The sequence below is a fragment of the Castanea sativa genome, chromosome 11 (assembly GCF_040712315.1).
Source record: "Castanea sativa cultivar Marrone di Chiusa Pesio chromosome 11, ASM4071231v1".
Classification (NCBI taxonomy): Eukaryota; Viridiplantae; Streptophyta; class Magnoliopsida; order Fagales; family Fagaceae; genus Castanea; species Castanea sativa.
In genome coordinates this window covers 41,949,593-41,973,992 of record NC_134023.1, presented here as the reverse complement: position 1 = coordinate 41,973,992, position 24,400 = coordinate 41,949,593, and the positions used below count along the sequence as shown (strand labels likewise).

General features: G+C 34.2%; 1 protein-coding gene and 1 long non-coding RNA gene across 2 annotated transcripts; one reads left to right on the top strand and one right to left on the bottom strand.

Moving 5' to 3' along the window:
* The first annotated feature begins 10,829 nt into the window (after positions 1–10,829).
* LOC142615847 (uncharacterized) lies at positions 10,830–16,934 on the top strand. The gene is made up of 3 exons (XM_075788710.1): positions 10,830–13,488; positions 15,764–16,074; positions 16,357–16,934. Exons 1-3 carry the CDS (start codon positions 11,147–11,149, stop codon positions 16,725–16,727), a joined length of 3,024 nt encoding a protein of 1,007 aa, XP_075644825.1. The 5' UTR covers positions 10,830–11,146; the 3' UTR covers positions 16,728–16,934.
* A 3,110-nt stretch (positions 16,935–20,044) lies between these two features.
* LOC142618023 (uncharacterized) lies at positions 20,045–24,142 on the bottom strand. Its single transcript, XR_012841137.1, has 3 exons — positions 23,996–24,142; positions 22,886–22,943; positions 20,045–21,019 (listed from the first exon to the last, which is right to left on the bottom strand). It is a non-coding gene; the product is annotated as an uncharacterized LOC142618023 (long non-coding RNA).
* Between the last annotated feature and the right edge of the window lie 258 nt (positions 24,143–24,400).

Here is a 24,400-nt window from a genome sequence, read left to right as displayed (position 1 = left end):
GACTTTTAAGTGAATTGGGAGTCTGGAGAGAATCTTCTTTGGGTGTGGCTAAAGTTGCTATGTCTTATTTTGAGAAGCTTTATACAACATCTCATTCGGACAGAATTCAGGCGGTTATTGACATTATGGAATCAAAGGTGTCTGTTGAAATTAATCAAAATCTTATTAAGCAATTCACAAAGGAAGAAGTTGAAGCAGCCCTAAAACAGATGCACCCGACCAAATCCCCCAGTCCAGATGGTATGTCTACTGTCTTTTATCAAAAATTCTGGGATATTATGGGTAATGATGTTGTGAATATGGTTCTTAATGTTTTAAATTCTGATATGTCCATGGTTGATATAAATAAAACTTATATTACTCTTGTTCCGAAAAATAACAATCCTTCTAGAATGACGGATTTTAGACCAATTAGCCTAAGCAATGTTATTTATAAGCTTATTGCTAAGGTCTTAGCTAATCGTCTTAAATTGATCCTTCCTCAAATAATATCAGAAAATTAGAGTGCTTTTATTACTGGGAGACTTATAACAGATAATGTTCTTATTGCTTTTGAGATGATGCATTAACTAGAACATAAGAAAGTGGGTAAGGATTGTAATATGACAATTAAATTGGACATGAGTAAGGTACGATAGGGTGGAATGGGGCTTCATTAAGCAAGTTATGAAAAAATTAGGCTTCCACGAAAGGTGGATGGCTTGATAATGAGATGCATAATAACTGTCTCCTATTTTGTGCTTATAAATAGGGTAGCTCATGGTAATATTCTGCCTTCAAGGGGACTCCGTCAAGGGGATCCCCTGTCATCTTATCTGTTTCTTTTATATGCAGATAGTTTCTCTTCGCTCATTAATAAGGCTGTAAGAAGTCAAGCTATGAGTGGACTATCAATTTGTAGAGGCTGCCTTATGATATCACACCTCATTTTTGCGGATGACAGTTTGCTATTCTGTAAGGTCGGTAGCCAGGAATGCCAGCATCTAATTGATATTCTTCGGTTGTATGAGGCTGCTTCAGGTCAGAAAATCAATACAGACAAATCATTGGTTTCTTTAGTGCCAATACCCTTGAGGAAAAGAAAGTTGAGACCTTGGATATTCTTGAGCCGATGCAGGATTCTCAACATAGTAAGTATCTTGGTTTTTCCGTCAATCATTGGCAAATCAAAGATTGATGTATTTGCGGATATCAAGGAAAGAGTGGGAAGGAAACTGTCTGGGTGGAAGGAAAAAATTCTTTCTATAAGTGGTAGAGAGATTTTGATCAAAGCGATGGCCCAATAAGCTATTCCTGCATACACTATAAGCTGTTTTCAGCTTCCTAAAGGGTTGTGTGATGAGATTGAAAGCATGATGAGGAGGTTTTGGTGGGGTCAGCGGGGTCAGGAGTCTAAGGTTGCTTGGGTGAGTTGGAGGAATTTATGCAAGTCCAAGCTTAAAGGTGGTATGGGTTTCAGAAATCTCCAAGCGTTTAATCCAGCCATGCTTGCAAAGCAAGGTTGGAGGCTCCTTGTGAACCCAAGCTCATTAGTATCTCAAATATATAGAGCTAAGTATTATCCCGATCGTGATGTTCTTAAAGCTAGTTTGGGGTCTAGCCCATCCTATGCTTGGAAAAGCATAGTGCAAGGGCTCGAAGTTGTGAGGAGAGGAACGCGATGGAGAGTCGGCAACGAACGTTTGATTCATATTTGGGATGATAAATGGTTGCCCAATCCCACAACGTATAAGGTTGTTTCTCCTCCTCAAAATTTCTATAATTTTCCCATGGTCTCAACTCTTATTGATTGTGATTCTAGAAGATGGAAGGTGGACCTTGTGAAGTCTCTATTCTTGCCATTTGAAGCAAGGACTATTCTTAATATCTTAATTAGCTATAATCTTTCGGAGGATAAGATCATTTGGGTTGGTAATAATAAGGGTGTTTTCTCTGTCAAGAGTGCGTATTATGTTGCACTCAATTTAGTGGAATCATCTGAGGAGGGAGAACGCTCTTATAATGACCCAAGGGAACTTTTGTGGAGGAAGTTATGGCACCTACATATCCCATCAAAGATTAAAAATTTTGCTTGGAGGGCTTGTGTGGATGCCCTTCCAACGATGGTGAACTTGCAAAAAAGAGGTATTGGGGTTTGTGATTTGTATCCTTGTTGTGGTGTTGAGTCTAAGACTCTTTTTCACTCAATTATTAATTGTGAAGTGGCTAGAAGAGTTTGGGATAATTGGGAAGTAAGTAGTGTGGAAATCTGACAGGGACTTGTGGACATCTCTGAAGTAGCTTTGGATATTTTGAGGAATGGCACTAATCATGACTTGGAGGTGTTCTTTGGGGTTGCTTGGTCTGTTTGGTACAATAGGAATCAAGTTGCCTTTGAATCAAAGTGCCAAATGCCGGATCGGATTTGGAGGTTTGCAAGGAGTTTTCTACAAGATTATAAAGGTGATTTGGTGGCCTTGAACATGAATCCAGCTGAGAAGAATAATAGGTGGACTCCTCCGCCACCTGGGGTTGTCAAGATCAACGTTGATGGGACAACATCTGAGGATGGGCGAAACTCTAGTGTTAGGGCTGTTATTCGTGATTCATGTGGTGCAATAATTGCAGCTTGTGGTAAATTCTTGCAAGGTCAGTTTTTAGTTATAGAGGTGGAAACTCTTGCCGTGGAATCTGGGATTCCGCTTGCCTGAGATATGAATCTCACTCATATTATTGTAGAATCTGATGCTATATCCATTGTTAATAGTATTAATGAAAATTTCATGGAAGGTAGTATTGGCCATCTGTTTCAAGGCATCCTTGCCTTGCTGAGCTCTTTTACTAGTTGGAAGGTCAATCAGGATTTTTTTTTTAAAAAAATTATAAAAGCCAAATAATTTTTTTAGTTAGCAACGTTTTCAAACTACTTAGGAAACTAACGATTCGAATCTTTTAGACTTAATTTCACTATAGCAAATCGACTCCTACAGACTTGATTTCCATGAGTGTGTAGCTGAGGTGGATTGAAAAAATCCACGTTGAACTCGAGTCTCTAAGACTCGAGTTCCCTCCAGAAAAAACCCAGAACACCCAACGCAGAAAACCCAGAACAGCAGAAATCACCAACCCAGAACAGCAGAAATCACCAACGCAGAAAACGCAGAAATCACCAATGCAGAAAATGCAGCAACCAGAAACCAGAAAATAAAAATCACCAACGCAGAAACCCAGAACAGCACAGAACAGCAACCCAGAAAACACAAACAGACCAACCAAAAATGAAAATAACCCAGAACATCAACCTAGAAAAAACAGAAAATGAACCAAGAGACAAACCAAACCAGAAAACACAAAAAACGGACCTTTGGTGCCAAAATCAACAAACCCAAGCCGCTTCGGTGCCGAGATTGTCAAACCCATGGCACTTCGGTGCTAAGATCGTGAATTTTGGGTTTGGGTTTTTGCTCCGATTTCAAGATCGTGATTCTTGGATTTGAGATTTTGAGAAAAGGGTTTGGATGTTTGAGGAAAGAGAAGAAGAAGAAGGAAGAACTGTCTTGGGACAGCAGATGGAGAAAAAAAAAACGGAGGAGGAAGATGGTCTACAGGAACTCGAGTCTTAGAGACTTGAGTTCCACGTGGATCTTTTATTCCACGTCAAAGTTGCTAGCACACAGTGAAATCAAGTCTAACAGACTCGAATTGCTAGTTTCCTAAATAGTTTAAAAATATTGTTAACTAACAATATTATCTGACTTTTATAGGTATTTAAAAAAAAAATGCGGTCAATCATGTGAAATGGGATTACAATAGAGCTGCTCATGAGGTAGCTCATCTGGCAAGACGAAGTGAAGACTCGCAGGTGTGGATAGGAGTTCTTCCTATGGTAGTGTAGGATATTGTTCAGTCTGAGTGCATTAATTAGTGCCTGCGTTTGTCTTATCTGTGAGTTCTGTTGTACTTCCTTTTCTTGGCTTGTTTGTTTATATTTTCAAGCTTTACATAAAATAAATAAAAAAAATGTCTGGCACTTCTTCCATCCATGCATTGATATTTTATACATGTTGAACATACAATGTGCTACACTATGTCACTATTACCGTTTCTACCCACATAGGAAATATACCACTTTTGGAAGTTCTGGCTTCTGAGTTCTGAGTGCTTCCTTTGCTTCATTGATTAGATATGTCCCTTCCAAATTGAATGCCTCTCAATAATGTTGCACGAAATTAACTTCCATTTTGGCTTAATGCCGCGGCAACATTATATCATTCACATCCCTGAACACTACTCCTACTCTAGGCCTATATTCTTTTCTTCAAACAGAGCTCCATTATCAGTATTCACTTTGTTGAAACCTCTAGGCGGCCATGTCCAGCCCTGCTTTTCATGTATATACATCTTCTTTACTTGTATACTTTTGTGTAAACTAGCCCAAGGGCGGCTCAACAATTTTGGGGGCTTTAGGCAAAAAATTTAAGTGGATTCTTTTTTAAACTTTAAGGTCTAAATCTGCTCAAATAAAAATTAATTTATTACATGGTTCAATAAATTAGTATCATTATAATACAAATGAGTTAATATAATATACATCAAATTATTAATTGACGTAATAATTTATAATAATTAATAAAATAAGAGTTTGCATTAAAAAAAAAAGTGATAACTTATTAATAAGTGTGAGGTTGTGTGGGGCCAACTTAGCTTAGGCTTTGTGATGTGTTGGGTTTTGTGGACAAGACTATTAAGTTGTGTGCATTGTTCTTGTGCAGTATTCTACATTTTAGGATACAATGTAGTCTTTTTAATACATTTTATTGATTAATAAATGTATTTAAATTTTTTTAATTAAAATATATAGATAAATATTTTTATATATATTTTTTTTATTTTAAGTGGGGTCTTTTTTTATTTATCTACGGGTCTTAAGTGATTGCATTAATTTCACCAATTATGCAGCCGGCCTGCCAGCATGTAGAGTAAGGTGATCTGATGCTGTTTTAGCTGTCAGCTTTTATGGATCCTTTTTGTTCTTATTACCTTGTCTAGTTGTCTAAGAGCATCAGCAGTGAGTGTGGTATATGGCAAATGTAAGGTGTATTTGGCATTTAGACTTAAATACTGCTCAGCAATGAAAATGGCAAATTGGAAAAGCCAAATTTTTTTTGCCATATAGCTACAGTACCATCGTAAATGTAAGATGGTACTGTAGCTAAATGGGATAAAAATAAATAATTTTTTAATGCTCCTTCACGTTTATTTACCCGGCAATTTCTCTCTCCTCTCTCATTCTTTCTCTTTTTTTTCTCTCTCTTCCTTCTCTCTTTCTCATTTGCTCTCTACTCTCTCCAGACCCAAACTCTCTCCGATACCCTCTCTCTCGCCGATGACCCTCTCGCCGATGACCCTCTCTCTCGCCGATGATCCTCTCTCGCCGATGACCCTCTCTCTCGCCGATGACCTCCGATAGTGATTCCGACGAGGCATCGGTGCTCCGATCCCTTTACCGATTCACTCAACTGACGAGGCATCGGTGCTCCGATGACCCTCTTCAAACCGACATTCTTGCATGTGTGGATGACCCTCTCTCTTCAAACCGACAAAATCAACATATCGGTGAGTGATGGGTTTCTTGTTTTGATTTGGATCGGACATCGGAGATCGGTGACTGATGTGGGCATGGGTCAGGTGGTGCAGCGGCAGCATGGGTTTCTTGTTTTGATTTGGATCGGAGATCGGTGAGTGATTTGGGTTTTTACCGGTGGAGATCGGCGAGTTGTGTGGATTTGTGATTTGTGATTTCTGGTTTGTGTTTGTGATTTGGGTTTTTTGGTTTGTGATTTCTGGATGATTTTTGGTTTGTGAATTTAACTAGTTTGTGAATGATTTTCTCTCTCTGGTTTGTGAATGATTTTTGTGTAACTGAGAGAAGTTGGATGGTGGACGGTGGTGGTGTGACTGAGAGAAGGTGGACGGTGTGGTGGTGTGACTGAGAGAAGGTGGACGGTGGGAAGAGATACAGAGATCAGAGAGAGAATTGAGAGAATTGGGAAGATCAGAGAGAGAATTGAGAGAGTTGGGAAAAATTTTTATATTATTTTAATGTGTAGTATGGTAAAATAGAAGATTGAATGTTGAGAAATTGTAAAATTGTATTGTATAATTGATAAAGTAACTTTTTGAATGGTAAAATAGGATAGAATTAGAATAAATGAATGTGGATGCTCTAAGCAAGCTTCTCTAGTGCCAAATATTTCATGCTGTGATAAAGAACAACTCCATTTTTTATCTGCCAACAATAATCCCGAAAGATAGATACTCTAATTCTTTTTTTTATAATTTTTATCAAAATCATGAATTAATTTGATTTAATCTCTATATATTAAGAGGATTTTGAAAGTTAGTTATTATCTTTTTTATTTCAAAAATACCCATAATTTAGTTAAATTATCATTATTCCTAAAACATAAAAATGAGGCTAAAATCGTCAATTGATTAAAAAAAACTACCATGTTTTATAAAACTTTCCACTACCCATGTACACAACCAAGACTACCCCATGTTCCTATTAAAAAAAACAAAAACAAAAACGTGTGTGACGAGGTTAGTAATAAATTAAATTAGAGACGGAAACAAAATTTTTACTTTGGGGGTAGAGCATGGACAAAAAAAATGCACCATTTAATAATGAGAATTATATATATATATATATATATATATATATATGATTTATACAAATATTTGAAATAAATTAATGAATACATATAAATAAAACGTATGTCTAATCATTAACAAAATATAAATTAAAAAAAAACATAATAATTATTTCTTAATAGATTTCAAATTGAGTAATAATTTTTGCTGCAATTTCTCTCAACTCTAAACTCAAGCTACTCAATTTTCTTATATAAGTTAAAAAAATAATGATAATAATCAACTTTGAAAACAATTTTACAAAATGATAAATTGATGACTAAACCATTCCGAGTAGGTAAAAGCTTGCCGTCATTCTTTGTCCTTTCCCTCTAAGGCTTCGTTTGGGAGTTCATAAGGGAATGGAATAGAATTATCATAAGAGAATGGAAACGAATGGCATGGAATGAAGTGCATTTAAGTAAGGGAAATGATTGGAAAAGAATGGAATGGAATGGAATTAAGTAACCTTGATTGAATGTTTTAAAATAAAAGAATGGAAATGAATGCAAATGAATGGAAAGTAAGTAATCTTGTTTGGGAGTAACATGGAGGGAATGGAATAGAATCATTTTATGACAATATTACTATTAGACCCCTATTTTAAAATAAAGAGTTGAATATATAGGGGTATTTTGAGAGTTTTAGTAAAAAATTCATTAAATCTAATTTCATTCCTTCACATTCCTCATAATTTCGGGGAGAATGAAAATTTGAGGTTTTAAGGGAATAGAGAGGAATGAGTGTTCCCTCCTACCCATTTTATTCCCTCTCACTTAAACTCCCAAACAATGGAATGGACTTTCCATTCTCTCCATTAAAACTCCTAAACAAGGGAATGATAGAATATTCTAAAATTATTTTTTCCACTCCTTTCCGTTCCATTCCCTCCTCCCAAACAAGGCCTAACTGATCTCTTTGTCTTTGATCTATTGAAAATTGAAATGCCTTTAATTATGCGATATTTTTCTCACTATAAAGTATAATGATGAGTTTTGGCAGGGTTTTATTTATTTATTTATTATAGATTCTTATTACGAGCAGTGGGAATTTTTCACTCTCATGTATTGACCTCAACTGCCTCCATCATAACACTTTTTTTTTTAAAGTTAATTTCAACTTACAACATCCTCTCCTAATAATAGTTTTTTATCATCATATTAAGACATCAATCGGTTTTTGATCTAAGTGGTAATTAAATCTCTAATTTCTTATTAATTATCAAAAATTTTACCAGTTGAGCTAACTGAAACCCATACGATAACACAATTGAAAAGACTAAAGAAAGGGAATTATGTGAATTTTTCCATATCTTGAAGTACATTTTTCATTGTTTTTTATTCATGATATATATGTTATATTGTGTGTGTGTGTCTATATATAAAGCGACTTATTTGCATTAATTTCATGCTAAAGTTACTGAAGCTACTTTGATTCCTTGTTAGGAATATGGCTTTTGCTTTGGCTGTTTCCCACGAGGGATGATTCCCTTTGGACAGCACATGCTGACAATTTTGCTGAACTACAATGAATAGTAAAAAAATCAATTTTATAGTTTACTATTTACTGTTTAAATAGTATTTTATTTTGCCTATAAAGGGGGATGTCCCTTTCAGGTTAAGACACCACTCAATTTTCTTAATTTCAAATTCCATATAGTTTCCAACTACTTTCTAAGCTTGTAACCTTTTTCCATTCCTGTTCAAAGCCTTATATCTACTATCTCTTGTAAGTATTTTAGGGTCTATTTGGATACCACTTATTGCTGAAAACTGAAAACTTATTGCTAAAAACATTGTAGCAAAATAATTTTTAAACTATGAATAGTGCCTGTGGAATCCAGTTTTAAAGTTATTGTTGTGTTTTTTTGTACTTGCTGGTCCGTGAACAATACACGGGACCCAGAAAAAAATGCAAAACGTGCACACCTGCCGCTACGCAAACGCACACTTAATATATTATTGAACCCTTATTTTGTAAAAATACCAATTGCTTTTACCACACTGTTTTTGTATATATATATATATATATATATATATAATATTTCATTATAAAACTCTTTATTCTCAAAAATAAAAATAAAACAGCTATATAAAACTCTTGGTGTATTTTTCAACCTTCTTTTCATGGAGATATCGTATTTTTTAATCTAGAATAATACTATATGAATAACCCCTAGATACGTCATGATTTCTTCATATTTTCAAACTTTACACGGTTTAGAATATTCTTCGCTTAATCCTTACTCTTTGCCAAGAAAGCAAGGATGAAATCACTTTCAATTGAGAATTTTAGAAAATAATAGTCTTTCACGTTGAACATTATCAATTTATTAGGGTTTTTTTTTACAACGTATGAATAAAGACTAATCACCATTAAAGTATCACTTGAACCAAATGTTTGGTGATTAAATCCTCTATAGTTTTTCAATAACTATACCATGAAGTATTTAAAATCTAATCTATTTCCTTTTGAATGAGCCTGTTGAATTTTACCACATCATCAACAATTTAACTAAACATGGAGGATTCAACTCCAAAAAAAAAATAAAAGACTAAAGTACACTAACTCTTAAGATATGGGGTGTTATTTTCATTATAGCCCTTTAAGTTTTAAATTTTTTATTTTTTTATTTTAACACTTGAAGTTTGATTTCATTTGTATATTGGGTCAATTTCCTTTAGTAATTTGACTGTTCATGATATACTTTTATGCCTACAACAATAATAAAATTCATGTATTTCAGAAAATTTAGACCTAATATTTCTTTAAAATAAAAAAAAGAATGACACCTAATAGTTAGATTACTAATAGAAATATGAACACAAAATCAAATATAAAGCGCTAACATAAAAATTATGAAACGTAAATAACAGGAAAATGGTCATAATGAAGACAACCGATTAGTGTGTTTTAGTTAAAAAATAATCACACTATTTTTAACACCATTTGCTACAATTATTATATAGATTTCACAGTGTTTTCATAACAAATCTTAAGTGATAATTTGTTCTAATTTGAACTTATCATTGAAATTACTTTTTTGTCAACTAATTACAACTAATAACAACCTGCCACTCAAATTTATTGTGAAAATATTGTACACATATTGTGATTGATAGAAAAAAAAAATTCTAAGTTCATTAAAAATGACACGCAATCAATCATAATTTGTCACATACAATAGTGATGAAAAATGATATGGTAAAGATTGTAATCCTAGAATAACTTTAAAAAAAAAAGGGTAAATTGCAAATTGCACCCAAAAGTTTTGGGGTGATTGGATTTTACACCCTCAAGTTTCAAAATTTACATTTTACCTCCTGAAATTTGGTGTGTTTGAATTTTACATCCTAATATTTCGGAATTTGGATTTTATCCCTTAAAGTTTGTGAGTGTTTAGATTTTACACTCCAAAATTATGAAACTTTAGAGTGTAATATCCAAATACTCCCAAACTTTAAGAGATAAAATCCAAACACCTCTAAAATATAGGAGCTAAAATTCAAATTCTAAAATGTCAAAGTGTAAATCCAAACACCCCCTAACGTTAGGGAGCTAAAATCCAAATTTTAAAATTTTAGATTGTAAAATTCAATCACTCTAAAATTTTAGGGGTGTAATTTGTCATTTAAGATAAGTAAGTTTGTCAAAGAAGTAACCAACGGTTGAGATGCAAAGCAAAGGAAAAACAAAAACTATTTGAGAGTCCTATTGCAGCATGGAATCAGTCTCACTAGATGCACCCACACAAGCCCACTAGCCCAAAAAATTCCCACGTAAATAGCTAAAAAAAGGGGGGGCCTCATTCACTCATTCGTTAGTGCGCACAACGCAAAAAGTAAGAAAGCAGATGATGAAAGAAAGAAGTAAGCAACTACTTAAACCACTGAAGAGAGAAACTTCTCTCTCCACGTTTCTTTAACCTCTCTAGTCTCTCCCTAGAAACTTCATATATACTTCCAATCTCAACACAAAAATTTACCAAATTTCCTAAAACAAAAACACACTCTCTCCCTCTGAAAATAGTAAAAAAACTACAAAAGTACTTTCTGAATTCTCTGATATATATAAGAATTTGGAGAAAGAAACAGAAGCATCAAATTCAGTGGTGCACACAAAATATCGACACCATGGAATCTCACTGCAAGGTTTGAAATTTCTCTGATTTTTCACTCTTTCTGACATGGATAATCAAAACCCAGAAAAGGGTTTTCTTTAATTTCGTCTCTGTTTGCAGTCTTTTGTGAGAGTTTTCTAGGGTTAGGGTTTCAGGTACAATCCTACTGTGCTTGAAACACTTTTCACTCTGTGTTTCTGGATTTGGGTGTTTTGTGTTTTTTCCATATAGAATTTGATCTTAAGCTTTGAATATAGTATAAATCTCGAATTCATAGAGAAAGAAAGAAAGAAAAAAAAAAATCAAAGCTTTTATGCTACTTAGCAGTGTGATTTTGATTAGTAATAGCTAAGTATGCAATCACGAAGGCGTGAAGAATATATAACACTATCTCCAGCTTCAAAGCTACGTGGTCAACACAGATTGGAAATGGGTTCTGACTACCCTTATAATGGTGCACGCCGTGATGCGGTGGACCGGTCTCCACGATGGGTGGCGTTGGATCGGTCTCCACGTGCCCGGCGGAGTATGAGTCCTCATAGGTTAGATGGGTCTAGACGTGTAGCGGGCAGGAGTCAAAGGAGTCGTTCGATTGAAAGGAGGGAGTATCATCATAATCAGTGGCATTTGAGTGGCAGTAATGGGGGTAGGGGTGATCAGATACGATCAAGGTCACCCCCTTTTGAGCAAGTGAGGAAAAGGGCTCAGTTTGATGATGATTCTCTTGTTATGCATAGGAATTTTGTGCCTCCTATGGAGTTGAGGCGGGGATATGAGTTTTGTGATCGTGCTGATTTTAAGGTAGATGATGATAACATGAAGTCTAAACATGTTTTAGTATATGAGCATAACAGTTCTAGAATCGGTAAAGAGAGAGACTTTAGTGAAAGCAGATTGGCAGCTGGTGGTGGACACGGGATGTTGGCTCAGAAATCAATGGCAATGGAAGATGGCATAGCACATGGATCATATCGGTTGACTCAGGATCTTGGTCCCACCTCAGATTATCGAGAAACTGATGGGCACCTATCATCTTCATCTCGAAGTATTGATATACGCCGGTTTGAGCATGAAAGACCTCAATATCAGGACACTATAACTATGGATAAATTACCAATCATGGACTCCTATAAAGATGGAGAGAAACCCATGTTTCAATCGAGGGATGTGCCATATCCCATTGTGTCAGCATCTCATTCCAAAGGTTTTGCAGGCACATCTCCTCTAGCGGATTTGTCAAGCTCCTCTTCACGGATGCTGAGGAGTGAGTTTTTGGGTTCTTATCGGGATGACATGCACCTGCCTCCTCCTTCAGGTGAATTTTCAAGGAGCAGTGGAAAACTTGCAGATCCATTAGGTTTTAATGCATATGAGGAAAGACCACTGATAGATTCTTCTGGAGAACCTGAAGCTGGACAAAGGAATCTGGCATATTACCAGAGAGGTGCATGTAGTCCCACCAGGGCTGAGTGTGAAGATTATCCATATCCAAAACTATATGGAATAGCAAATGATGACCGTGGATATCCATCTGATGACTTGTATAGAATGATGCCTCCACAAGTTCCACTAGACTATGATCATGCACGAAGCGATTATGATCATAGAGATTTGCCAAGACCTAATATAATGCACCATGCTGTAAACAGAGTTGATAATATCACTGAGGATTCTTATCGAAATCCCCGAAAGGGTACTTTATTGGACCATTCTACTTTACACAAGCAGACAGTTTCAGAATACCTTGATACCAACAGAATGTCAATTGCATCAAAACAAGGTGGGGAATATTTGGGATCTAGACGTAGTCAAGCTGAGTTTGAAAGGAGACTGTCACCAGAATACGAAACTTCACGTTTGGGTGCATCACAGGATCGTCAAACATTGCATATGAGAGCAGATTTTGGTTTTGGAAAAAATGCAGGTCCAAAATTTCTGAAGGAGAGGCTGCAAAGCCCTCCAGTTTCTAAATATGATTTAGATGGTCATAGACATTCTGTAAGGATGCAGAGAATGGATGAACATGGCTTAAGCGAACCATCAGATAGGATGCTTAAAAGAAAATTCAGTTTCAAGGAAGAATTAAGTGGGCATGATTCTAGGAAAATCATGTCAAATAAATGGAATGCATCCAGAGGGCTTCAGGATCAATATGATGGTGGTGAAGAATGGATTGATGAAGATATGAGTGCTTTGTATTCATCCAATAGTGTGGGATTGGACTGTAATGAATACAGAAAGCCTAAGAGGATATATGATAGGCTAGAATATCGTCAAGATTTTGCATCTGATAATTGGGTATCATCTCAAGATTCTTTGTCACAGACACAAAGGCATTCAGTAGGATTGTATAAACGCAGTGGTCGATATAGGGCTCATCCAAGAACTGGTTTTCTGAGCTCACATAACTTGCACCATTTTGATAGAAGAAGTGGTCTTCAGAAACTGCAATCTAATGTTTGGAAAAGAAATGATGATTATCATGAGGATGAGCAAGAAGATGATGGTGACCCTTCAGAAGATTGGGTAAATCCCTTAGAATCTGAGCCATCTGAGGACTCTGAGGAGTTTAAGCAACTGGTACAAGAAGCCTTCCTAAAGTACTGTAAAAAGTTGAATGTAAACCCAGCTGTTCGAAGAAGATACAAGGAGCAAGGAAAAGCTGGTAGTTTTTTCTGCATCGTATGTGGCAAAAGGTCTGTTCTCTTTTCCGTTATTATCTTTCTAAAACTGGAACACCTGTTTTCTTAATTTGATTCAGGAGTTTGCCAGTACTCTTGCCAATGCAGTCAAGTGAGTATGCACTAACCTTCAAGACTTTTCTAGTTTTGGGATTTGCTTGGGATGCTAACTTGGCTACCTGTAATTATAGAAACAAAAATTGTTTTATTATTCTGGTTTATGCATAGTGTTAGGAGATGGATGACTGAGTGGCATCAATTCCACTTACTGGGGCATGAACCTTTGGTGAACATTACTTAGAAGTGACTTCACAAGTCTAGCTCAAGTGCCTTTTGTTGTTCAATTACGGTGAAAATCATTAGATGATTTCTGCTGTCTATTTTTTGTCCTTGATGTTTCATTGAGTAAAGGACTATGGAATAGGTCTAATATTTGGAAATAGGTTGCTGATCAGAGTTAACCTTTATAGTACATTGGGTGGATGGATTGGTTGTGGTGTTTATGTCTGATTATATGTGGGCATATTTGTAGTCTTTAAGTCTCATTGAATATGTGTAGTGTAGCAGTATTCGGTATTTATTGTCAAAGCCATTTCAGCATTTTGGTGAAGACAATCTTGAGGGTGGGTTGCATGTACGCTCTCATTGTATGTGTATATATGTAACTACTACTTGTATGTAATGCTAAAGCCATTTTGGTATAGTTGTAAAGACAACGAGGTTGCAAGTGAGTGGGATATTGGTTTGGGTTTCACTATAGGCATATGTATGTTTTGTATACATATTGAGTTGAAATTCCAATTCAATAAACGCTTCTATGACTCTTTTTCCCTATCTCTTTAGGAATATGGACCTTGTTTACATCCTTGATGTTAAACTGTGGTTTACATGATGAATGTCTCAGATATTGTTTTAAACTAAAAAGAATGGGCATTTTTCTGTCTCCCTTTTTTTTTAATTTTCTTTTTCTTTTTTTTTTTCTTTTTTTGGGTTTGTGGGGTGGGGGGAGGGGGTATGTTTAAGTGGGGTTGGCATCACTTACCAGATGTTTTGGATGTAATAGTCATAGTCTTTTACAAATTCCCTCTTAAGATAATTACTGGAGAAAATGAATGCATCAGTAGAGAAAGAACGGCCAAAAGCCTCTCTATATATGGATGTAGCTTCATGTGCAATATTTCTGGTTGCGCAAATAATTATTTTATTCTAAACTTTTAGGATATAAGCCCGACTACCTCCTCAAATTATCATGGCCTGCTCTCTAGCATCGGTGGAATTTATGAGTCTTTGGAGACTATCAAGAAATTACTTTGAACATCAAGATCCAATGACATGTCTTACCAAGCAGGGATTTCAATTAAATATGTTACATGTCTGTGGATCAGTAAATATGTTGACAAAGGCATACCCAAGCTCTTTCTGTATGTGGTGCCTACACAAGCTCATGGAATTTTAATTAATTGATTTTATATATTAACTGGTGATCTTTCATCTGAAGCACCCATGAAAAGAATATGATGTCAGATTATGTTCACATTAGCAATTATTATGCCATGGGAAAAACGGAAGATGATCAAATTTCTTGTTGGCAGACTGGAGAGGATAAGCTTAAAGTAAGCAGGTACAAATGGTCCAACCTGAAGTTGCCAACTGTCTGAAGTTTGTTTGTCCCATTATAAGACATGAGACCTTGACTTTGTGAGAGTCTGAGAGACGCGTTTCATGATTGACTATGATATAGTGTAGATTGTTATTTCTTTTAAAGGGAATCTCTGCTTAACATCATTGATTTGCTAAGGTGCAAGCTCCCTTGGTAGTGGAATTATTTGTTAATTGTCATCTACAAGTGTGTTAAAGAATTGGTTTAGTAACTTTTTTGTGCCACCCTCCTGCCTCAGCCCTGGTCTATCAATTTCTGTAAGTGAAAGCTAATAAAGGGCTGGTTGGGTATGGGAAAGATTTCTAGCTGCCTGAATCTATATCATTGTTAAGATTAAATTTTAGTGGTTATGAATGTGTAAGATTCAAGTTTCATTAGATGGTAATTGAATTCAGTTTTCATTTGATATATGCCCTATCCTCATTGTCTAATATGTAGCATTGTGTATTTTCTATTATATTCTTAAGCTCATAATAATTTTTGGAAATCTATGTGGAATAGGTAGTTTGAATGATCCACTGGAGTATTATTTTACTATTATTAGATTGGATGCCACTTATTGACAGAAGTTAATTTGTTCAATCATGTTTCTCTTGAAACTGTTATAATTAACAATGCACATTGTTTCAGCCATTCAAAGGAGTTCTTGGATACTCAACGCCTGGTAACACATGCCTTCATGTCTCACAAGGTTGGGCTGAGATCACAGCACTTGGGTCTTCACAAAGCAATATGTGTTTTGTTAGGATGGAATACTGTTGTCCCACAAGACACAATAACATGGTCTCCTGAGGTCTTGCCCAATGCAGAAGCCTTGGCTCAGAAAGAGGATTTGATACTCTGGCCTCCTCTCATTGTCATCCACAACATTTCTATGTCAGACAGTAATCCGCAAAAATGGAAGGTTGTTACAGTCGAAGAGGTTGAGGCTTTTCTTAGAGGTAAGTGACTTCGTATGACCTGTTCTGTATAACACAATTGGTTGAAAATTAAATTTGAGTAGGCATAAAGCCATACTTGTTAGGAGTTTCTTCTAATCTTGATCACCACAACATAATAAGGACAAAGTTTATTTTGTTTTAATGGCTTATGCTCATGATATGCAGTATTTGAATGAGTCACAATATTCAGCTTGCCTGTGAATAGTGAAAATTGAGCAAAAAATTAGACAATTAAATACAATGCCATATACTGCATTATAATGGTTTGCCTTGTTATGGCAGAGAAAGATTTTATAAGGGGAAGAATCAAAGTGTGCTTGGGGAGGCCCTCAGATAAAAGTGTTATGGTCATAAAGTTCTTGGGCACTTTCACTGGCCTAGGAGATGCAGAGAAGCTTCATAAGTATTTTGACGAAAATAAGCGCGGTAGAGCAGATTTTGAGAGAATGACATCCAACAATGGTAAAAGCAGCAAAAGCTGGGATGCAGGAAACCAAGGAGAAAAGGTGGAGGAACATATTCTGTATGGTTACATGGGTATCGCAGAGGACTTGGACAAAGTAGATTTTAACACTAGAAAGTCATGTTTGATCAAGAGTAAGATGGAGATACAGGATCTGGCAAATGCTCCTCTTAGGCCTGATGAGAGGTAGCTGTCCATGAAAAACTTTATTATGGATGGTGCTATAATTTCGTGAATCATAGCAGGCTTTTTTTTGGTAAAAAAAAAAGTTTGTCTTGGTGGTTCAGTACTCCTTATGTAAACAGATGTTGCATCTCTTTTTTTTTTTTTTTTATGAATGTAAACAGATATTGCCTTGGAACTTTGTTTCCGTTTTATAAATATGTTTTGCTTTTAATGATTAGGCTACATTGGACATGAAGAGCTTCATATGATACCATAAATTCAAATCGTTTTTACATAGATATAACTCTGTAGCTAGTAGCTACCAATGGTGATTCTCTTTTGATCCGGTCATGGTAGCTATTGGGTGTCATCATTATACATATTATTTCAAAATCACATAAACAAAATAGGTTCCTGCAGATTTCTTCTATACGATTAGTTTCTTTGACCTGATTTGTGGTTGATACATATCTAGCTATCCACAAAGGTTGAAGAAATAGGGAGCATTTCGATTGGAATTTATTTGCTAACAAAGGAAATATATAGGCTGTGTTATATGGGATTTTGGCTGGAGGTTAACATAAGAAATTAAGGATTTTTTTTTTGAAACTAACAACATTTTAGGAGCAACTTCATTAGTTAGCAGGTTTTCAAAACATATTATCAAACTAGCATCTTGAATCTATTAGATTTGAGTTCATTGTAGCAACTTGAGCCTAAGAGACTCGAGTTCTATGTGCCGATAGTGGAACTCGAGTTTTAGACACTCGAGTTTCTTTTTTGTTCTTTGACCCAACTTTTTTTCCTTCGTTCTTCATTCTCTAAACCAATCATACCCAAATCAATCAAAAACAAACCCAAGAACAAACGCACAAAGATGCACGGCAAAAGGAGAAGAAGGAGAAAGGAAAGAAGAATAAGAATAAGAATACGGAACAAACTTACAAACACCCACCAGACCCAAATAAAAAATAACTCTAGAAACAAACCCACAAAGACTTACAATAGAAGAAAAAGAAGAAGAAGAAACCCACAAACACCTGCGGCAGAAACCACACCCATATTAAGTCAAAGCCAATTTCTTTGGCCCTTCACTGCCGTCGTTGCTTCTCTGGTTTGTTGCTTGACTTGCTTCATTATTTTTATTTCTTCATTGTTTTATGTTTTTGTCTTCTCTGGTTTGCTTGGTTTATTAGGGAAATCGAGTCTTTAATAATTGAGTTCAGCTCTGCGCACATGGACCTTGAGTCTCTATGACTCGAGTTGCTACAATGAACTCAAGACTAAAAAACTCAAGATGCTAATTTTCTAAATAGTTTGGAAACATTGTTAAATAATGAAATTGTTAGCAAAATTGTGTTATTTTGAAATTAAGCTAAAAATCTTGTAACTTAACTAATACATTTTGGTGTTTTCAATAGAGATGCTTATTATTCAAATCCCCCATCCCATTGTAATTATTAAATTATAAAATAAAAAAAAATGAAATTAAGAAATTTTGGTTAGGTTCAAACTCTTTTTTGGTTAGGCTTTTTTATGTGATTAAAAGTGTCTTCATGAGCAATGGTGTGACAAAGCCTTTGTTAAATTACCGATTGTCATACACTGATACCGTGTTAAATTATTGATTAAGTTTTTGGGATATGGTAAATTTAATTATTTAACCAATACTTCTAATAACCTTCAAACTTGAGCTAAGGGCTCTCAAAGATGGGTACTACTTGCTTAGAAATCGAACTTGATTCTTTGACCATTGTTTATATTATTAAACCAAGGAAGACCATTTATACATTTTTTAGACTTATTATAGATGAGTGTATGCGTCTAATAGGAATGTGAATAAAGCAAGTTTCATCATTTCTATAGAGAGGTTAGTGGATGCACGGATGTCCTTGATAATGTTGGGTGTACAAGTGTTAGTAAAGTTCCACATTAAATAATGATGAAGAGAATGAGTGGATAATATAACATAGTTGAACACATTCCCATTGGACTTAAGCCTTTTAGGTTAAAGTGTGTCTCAATATTTTATATTAATTACTCAAGGAGTCTCCTCAAAGTATTTATCTTACGTTGCACACACAAGGCTGATGTTGTGTATTTTGAAAAGCATATATGTAAAATAGAAAAAAAAAAATTATGCTAAAATATACATGAATTTTTTTGTTAAAAAAAGTGGATTTTTATACTAAAATGTACATTAATTTTTGGGCCACAACAGTTGCTACAAGCGAATCAAAGTCTAAATGGGCCTTTAGGTATTTCAATGAGAATGGTCTTGTTGCCCACTTGGGAGGTCGCAAGCCTATAGTGTCCAAGACATTGGAGAAACCCTTTTTAATGTGACATGCTGCTACATAGAGGGTAACCTAGTTATTTAATAATTTAATTGTCATATGGTCATATGATATTGAAAATTTTCATTATTGTGTTTAAAAAAAAAATAAAGCCAATCAACTAAACAAAGTAGGATTAACACTAACAAGACTTTAGTCACCTAAACTTTCCATCCAAATTTGTGTTCTTCTTTTGATTTGTTTCAGATGTTATTATGTAGATGGTATATTGCTTTTTAATTGATTGTGATGTGATATGTTTTTTCTTTCTTAAATTTAATTGCCAGAGGTTATTAACACATAAACTAGCACATCATTTTGTTAAAAACTTGGAATTGGAGATGGTATCCCTAGCAGTAGTCTTTGAAAACACTAATTCATTCTTATGATTCAGTATGAACAATGACAGTGAGGAGTCCATCAGGAAAGGTTGATCAAATAGGTCATTGTTCTGACAATGTTAATAACTATTCATGCATAAAAATACAACTCATAATTAAAACTATTAACAACAAAAAAGACATTTATACTTTAGGTTCAATAAACCGGCTTAATGTGTTTTGAGGTTCTCAACATTTCTTTTTTTTTTTGGAAAGCTAGGGGTATATTAGTAAATAACTCTCCCCCGTACCCTAGCTTATATTAATCTCACTGTTCATCTAACCTACTGTTCATCTTTCGCCGACCGCTAGCTTATATTAATCTCACTGTTCATCTAACCTACTGCTCATCTTTCGCCGACCGCTTCAACGCCTACTGTGAGAGGTAATCCCCAAAATGATTAAATTTTTTCTTTCTATTTTTAATTTTGAAAAAGCAAAATAGAATATTTTGGGGATTTTGTGATATATACGGTAATTAGATGAAATGGATGGTTGTTAATTATCTAGTGATTTAATGATTTTGTGATTAATTTACTATTGTTTGGTTCGAGTGTTAACTCTGTGTAGATCGGACTTTAATGATTAATTTAATGAAGTGTAAATTAGAGTATATTTTTATAAAAAAAAAAATCATAAAAAGAAAGTATCAAAGCCTTTGTATCAATGGCTGTAGCATAAAGACTCAAGAAACTCCGTTAAGGAGTACATAGAGAGGGTAAGAGAATGTGATTGCCGTTCAAAGAGTCTTCAAGAAGAGAAACTTGAGATTAGGCAGAAAAATCTCCTTTTCCTCAAATGTGTGTTGATTACTCCTTCTAAATACACCACATAAGACATGCTGGAACTGCCCTCCAAACTCTCACATATCTTTGAACTACCCTTGCACCTTCCCAAGATTTCAGTATGGTGTCAGCAGAGTGTGGCATAACCCAATCAATCCCAACTAGACAAAATAGGAATGCCCATAGATCATAGACATGAGGACAATGCAGCAGCAAATGAATTAATAGATTCCCCATCAGATCTACAAAGACCTTGTGCCTTGGTTCTGCCAAGGTCGCCCAAATATCCAAAAAAAATGAAACATGGCAGGAGAACGATCCTCTTGGCTGTTGATCCCATCATACCTTAGATACCGAATGTAGTATAATGAAGTAGAAGTGAAATCAATAGGGGAATGTTGCAAAACGGATGTCATGGTGTTCCAAACACCTTCCATGGACCCAAACCTATATCCTATGGCTTGCAGACATATATTTCTCACCTTAGATTAGGAGATTTGACACCCTCCCTGCCTTAGTTTGGTAATTCATGCCTATAAACCTTATGATTGTTGGGGACTCTACGAATCCATTACACATCACCACACATGGTAAAAATGTTCTGCCATTGAGTCAAACCCGATCCAGTTTGTTTGCAATTGGAGATGTGAACAGCAGGTCCAGTTTGTTTGCAAGTGCATTTCTGTACATTGTTTACTAAAATTCAAATATTTGTTTGAAGTTCAGGATGGCCAACAGAGGAGCAGCTGGTGTCCTGCTGAGGACAAACAAGAAGGGCCGCCGTTCTGCGCCAACATGCCCCTACTCTTGTACTACCTGCAAGAAGCAAATCGAGGCAAGTGGACTCAGTGAGTTCACTGCGCATACTAATGCTTACAAGCTTCAGGTATGAACCAATCAGTTAATTAAAAGTTATGATTGGCAAAATTAAATGCTCATTTGGTAATGTTGTTCTAATAACATTGTTTGTATTTTTTGAAAATACATGAGTAAAAAAATGTTTGTTTAAAAACTGATGCTTAAGTTTATGTACTAAACTGACATAGGCGGAGGCGGCACGCAGGGAGGCAGAGCGCAGGGCCGCGGCACGCAGGGAGGAAAACAATTGAGGAGGGGATCTAAGTATTCAAAACCTCTCTAGTAGTTTTCTAGTGCAGAAACTAGTTTTTAACATTGTTATCGGAACCTTTTTTAAAACATTTTGTTCTTGAGCTGTGATTATCCTAAACTAATGTGTTCATTAACTCCTTTGTTCTCTCAATCTAATCTCTGTGTTGTAGGCACTGAGTGGTTGGTTAGAAATTAACCTCAAACTCATGATCTTAAGCAATTTGCATGTTTTTCCCATGAATTCCTCATTTGCTTACTATGATTCACACGAGTTCTTGATATAGTTATCCTAATTGTCATATTTGTTTTTAAATATTTTGGTTTGTGTTAATCTGACTTTATAATTTGTGACTTTATATAGTTTTTATGTTATATTAACATATTCTTTGTTTTGATGTTAGTTTGATTATTCACGTGTGTTTTATTTGATGCATGTTAATTTAACCATGATGTAATTATTTATTCATCCTAGTGTTTATCTTGTTAATCTCTTTAATTTAAATTCAAGTATGCATATGATTCAATAAAATGTATTTTTACAATTTCTGTGTTGAGGAGGTGTATGCATACTCAAGTATTCGTGTGCATGTTTTCGAACATGCATACACATGATTAAATATGCATATGCACCCCCAAACCCAAATTTGGACAAAAAAAAAATTTATTAATTTTTTCCACATATTATTTGATTATGTTTAACTCTGTTTATGTTAATTATTTGTGTTTATTTGCTTTTCATATTTTATTTTTTCAATCTTGTCGTGTTTGTTTTATTTGATATTTTTTTTCTTGTGAGTTTTATTTAATTTTTTTTTTTCATATTAATAATATCGGTTTGGTTTAGTTTTAATTTTTTTTCCTATATATTGTGACATAATATTTAACATGTTGTGTGTTTTATTTTCTTAATTGCATAATACATGTTTAAGTTATAGATCAAAGTCATTTAATATCTAATAAAAAAAATTAAAAAATTCTTTAATTAAATATTGGCTGAAACTCACTGTCTCTTTTCATTTTCTTTAATTATATTTTGATCACATTAAAAGAGTGTAATCAAAATATACACACACACAAAAAAAAAAAAAAATTTGATACATATGGTCCGTTAATTGGTTATCTATAATGATTTGTTTGCTATAATATGCAAATTGCGTTTCTCATTATCTATTGAAAATGTTTTTATTTCTTATTTTAATAAGTGGAACTCACAAAAATTTCGAGAGTTTTGCATATTATTTCTAAGTTATTCTATGATCATAATTTTTATCTTATTCTTTCCGGTAATTATACAGATTGCTGTAACTTTCAAACACGCGAAAAAAAAATGCATCGGTGCATGCAATTATTCTTATCACTTTCTCTCTATATAAAACCAGTATAGTTTTTCTTTGCACAAATTTTTGGGTTGTGAAAGTGTATGCTAATAAAGTGGTATGCAATATCAAGATAATTTAACATCTAAATCAACAATGAAAATGTTTCTATTGATTTACAAAATATAAATAAATTTTTTATTTAAAAAAAAATTTCTTGTAAAAAGAAGATAAAGATTGGATTTTGTGTCAATACCTTTGGGATTTCCGACTGAAACTTTGGCTGATCTAAGTTACAAAAGAAGCAAGTAGACCTATAGATTCATCATTTAAAAACCATCAGAAAAGTTGAGATAGAGCGGCCAATAGCAAAGATTTTAACTTTAGAGGACTTTGACTTTTCCTTGAGACCCAGTGATTACAGATGGTGAAGGAAATGATAGATGTTGTATTGAACATTATCAAAAGCATATATTTCAATTCAAACAAATTAAAAGACTATAAACAGAACACATAAATTTTATAATTAAAAAAAAACTTTAGAGATGGAGAAAAATACAGATCCAAATGTAAATTAGAAAATTTTATCAGAATTACCAAAACAGTTTTGAGTAAAAACATTCTCATCTTGATTTGAGTCTTTGTATAAATTCTTCTAATATATAGTATTATTTCATGAAATTTCATTCAGAATTAAAAAAGAAAAGAACTAGTTATCAAAAAAATAGTTCAATTCAAAGAAATTAAAAGACTATAAACACAAAACATAAAATAAAAACACTAAAATAAAAAATAAAAGCTTTAGAGATGGAGAAAAATACAGATCCAAATGTAAAATAGAAAATTTTATCAGAATTATCAAAACAGTTTTGAGTAAAAACATTCTCATCTTGATTTCAATCTTTGTATAAATTCTTCTAATATATAGTATTATTTCATGAAATTTCATTCAGAATTAAAAAAAGAAAAGAACTTGTTATCAAAAAAAATTGTTCAATTCAAAGAAATTAAAAGACTATAAACTGAACACATAAAATAAAAACAATAAAATAAAAAATAAAAGCTTTACAGATGGAGAAAAGTACAGATCCAAATGTAAAATAGAATTTTTTTTCAGAATTATCAAAACAGTTTTGAGTAAAAACATTCTCATCTTGGTTTGAGTCTTTGCATAAATTCTTCTTATAATTAAATTTTTTTTTTAAGAATAATTTAAATATCGAAAATTGATCTAAAATTATAGGAAAAAAAAACCATTAATATAGTATTACTTCATGAAATTTCATCAGAATGAAAAAGAAAAGAACTTTAATAGCAAATTAGATTAACTCAACCCAAATTGATCTAAAATATCGAAAATTCATACCTTTCCCAAGACCACCCACAGAAGAAGAAAAAAAAAATCCAGCATGATGAAATTTCCGAAGAAGGAATTTTTTGTTATTTGTTTTTGTTATAGAAGTTTGATGAAGATGGGGACTGGGGAGGCAGAAGATGCGGCTGGCTATGATGAGGATTACGTTATATATAGGCAGGAAAATCCTAGGGTTTGTTTCACTTTAAGTTGTAAAATTACATTTATGTTCTTTTTTTAGTTGTTCACTTTGTAATCTATAGGGGTGGTTTAGACTTTTTAACATTAAAGCTAAGGTCAAATTTACTTCTGACGGAACAAGTTAACTTGTTTTGTGTTTCAACTCCTCTCAGATCTCAAAGTACACACGTGGTTTCTCAACAAAAAAAAAAAAAAAAGTACTCGGGTGACGCTTTT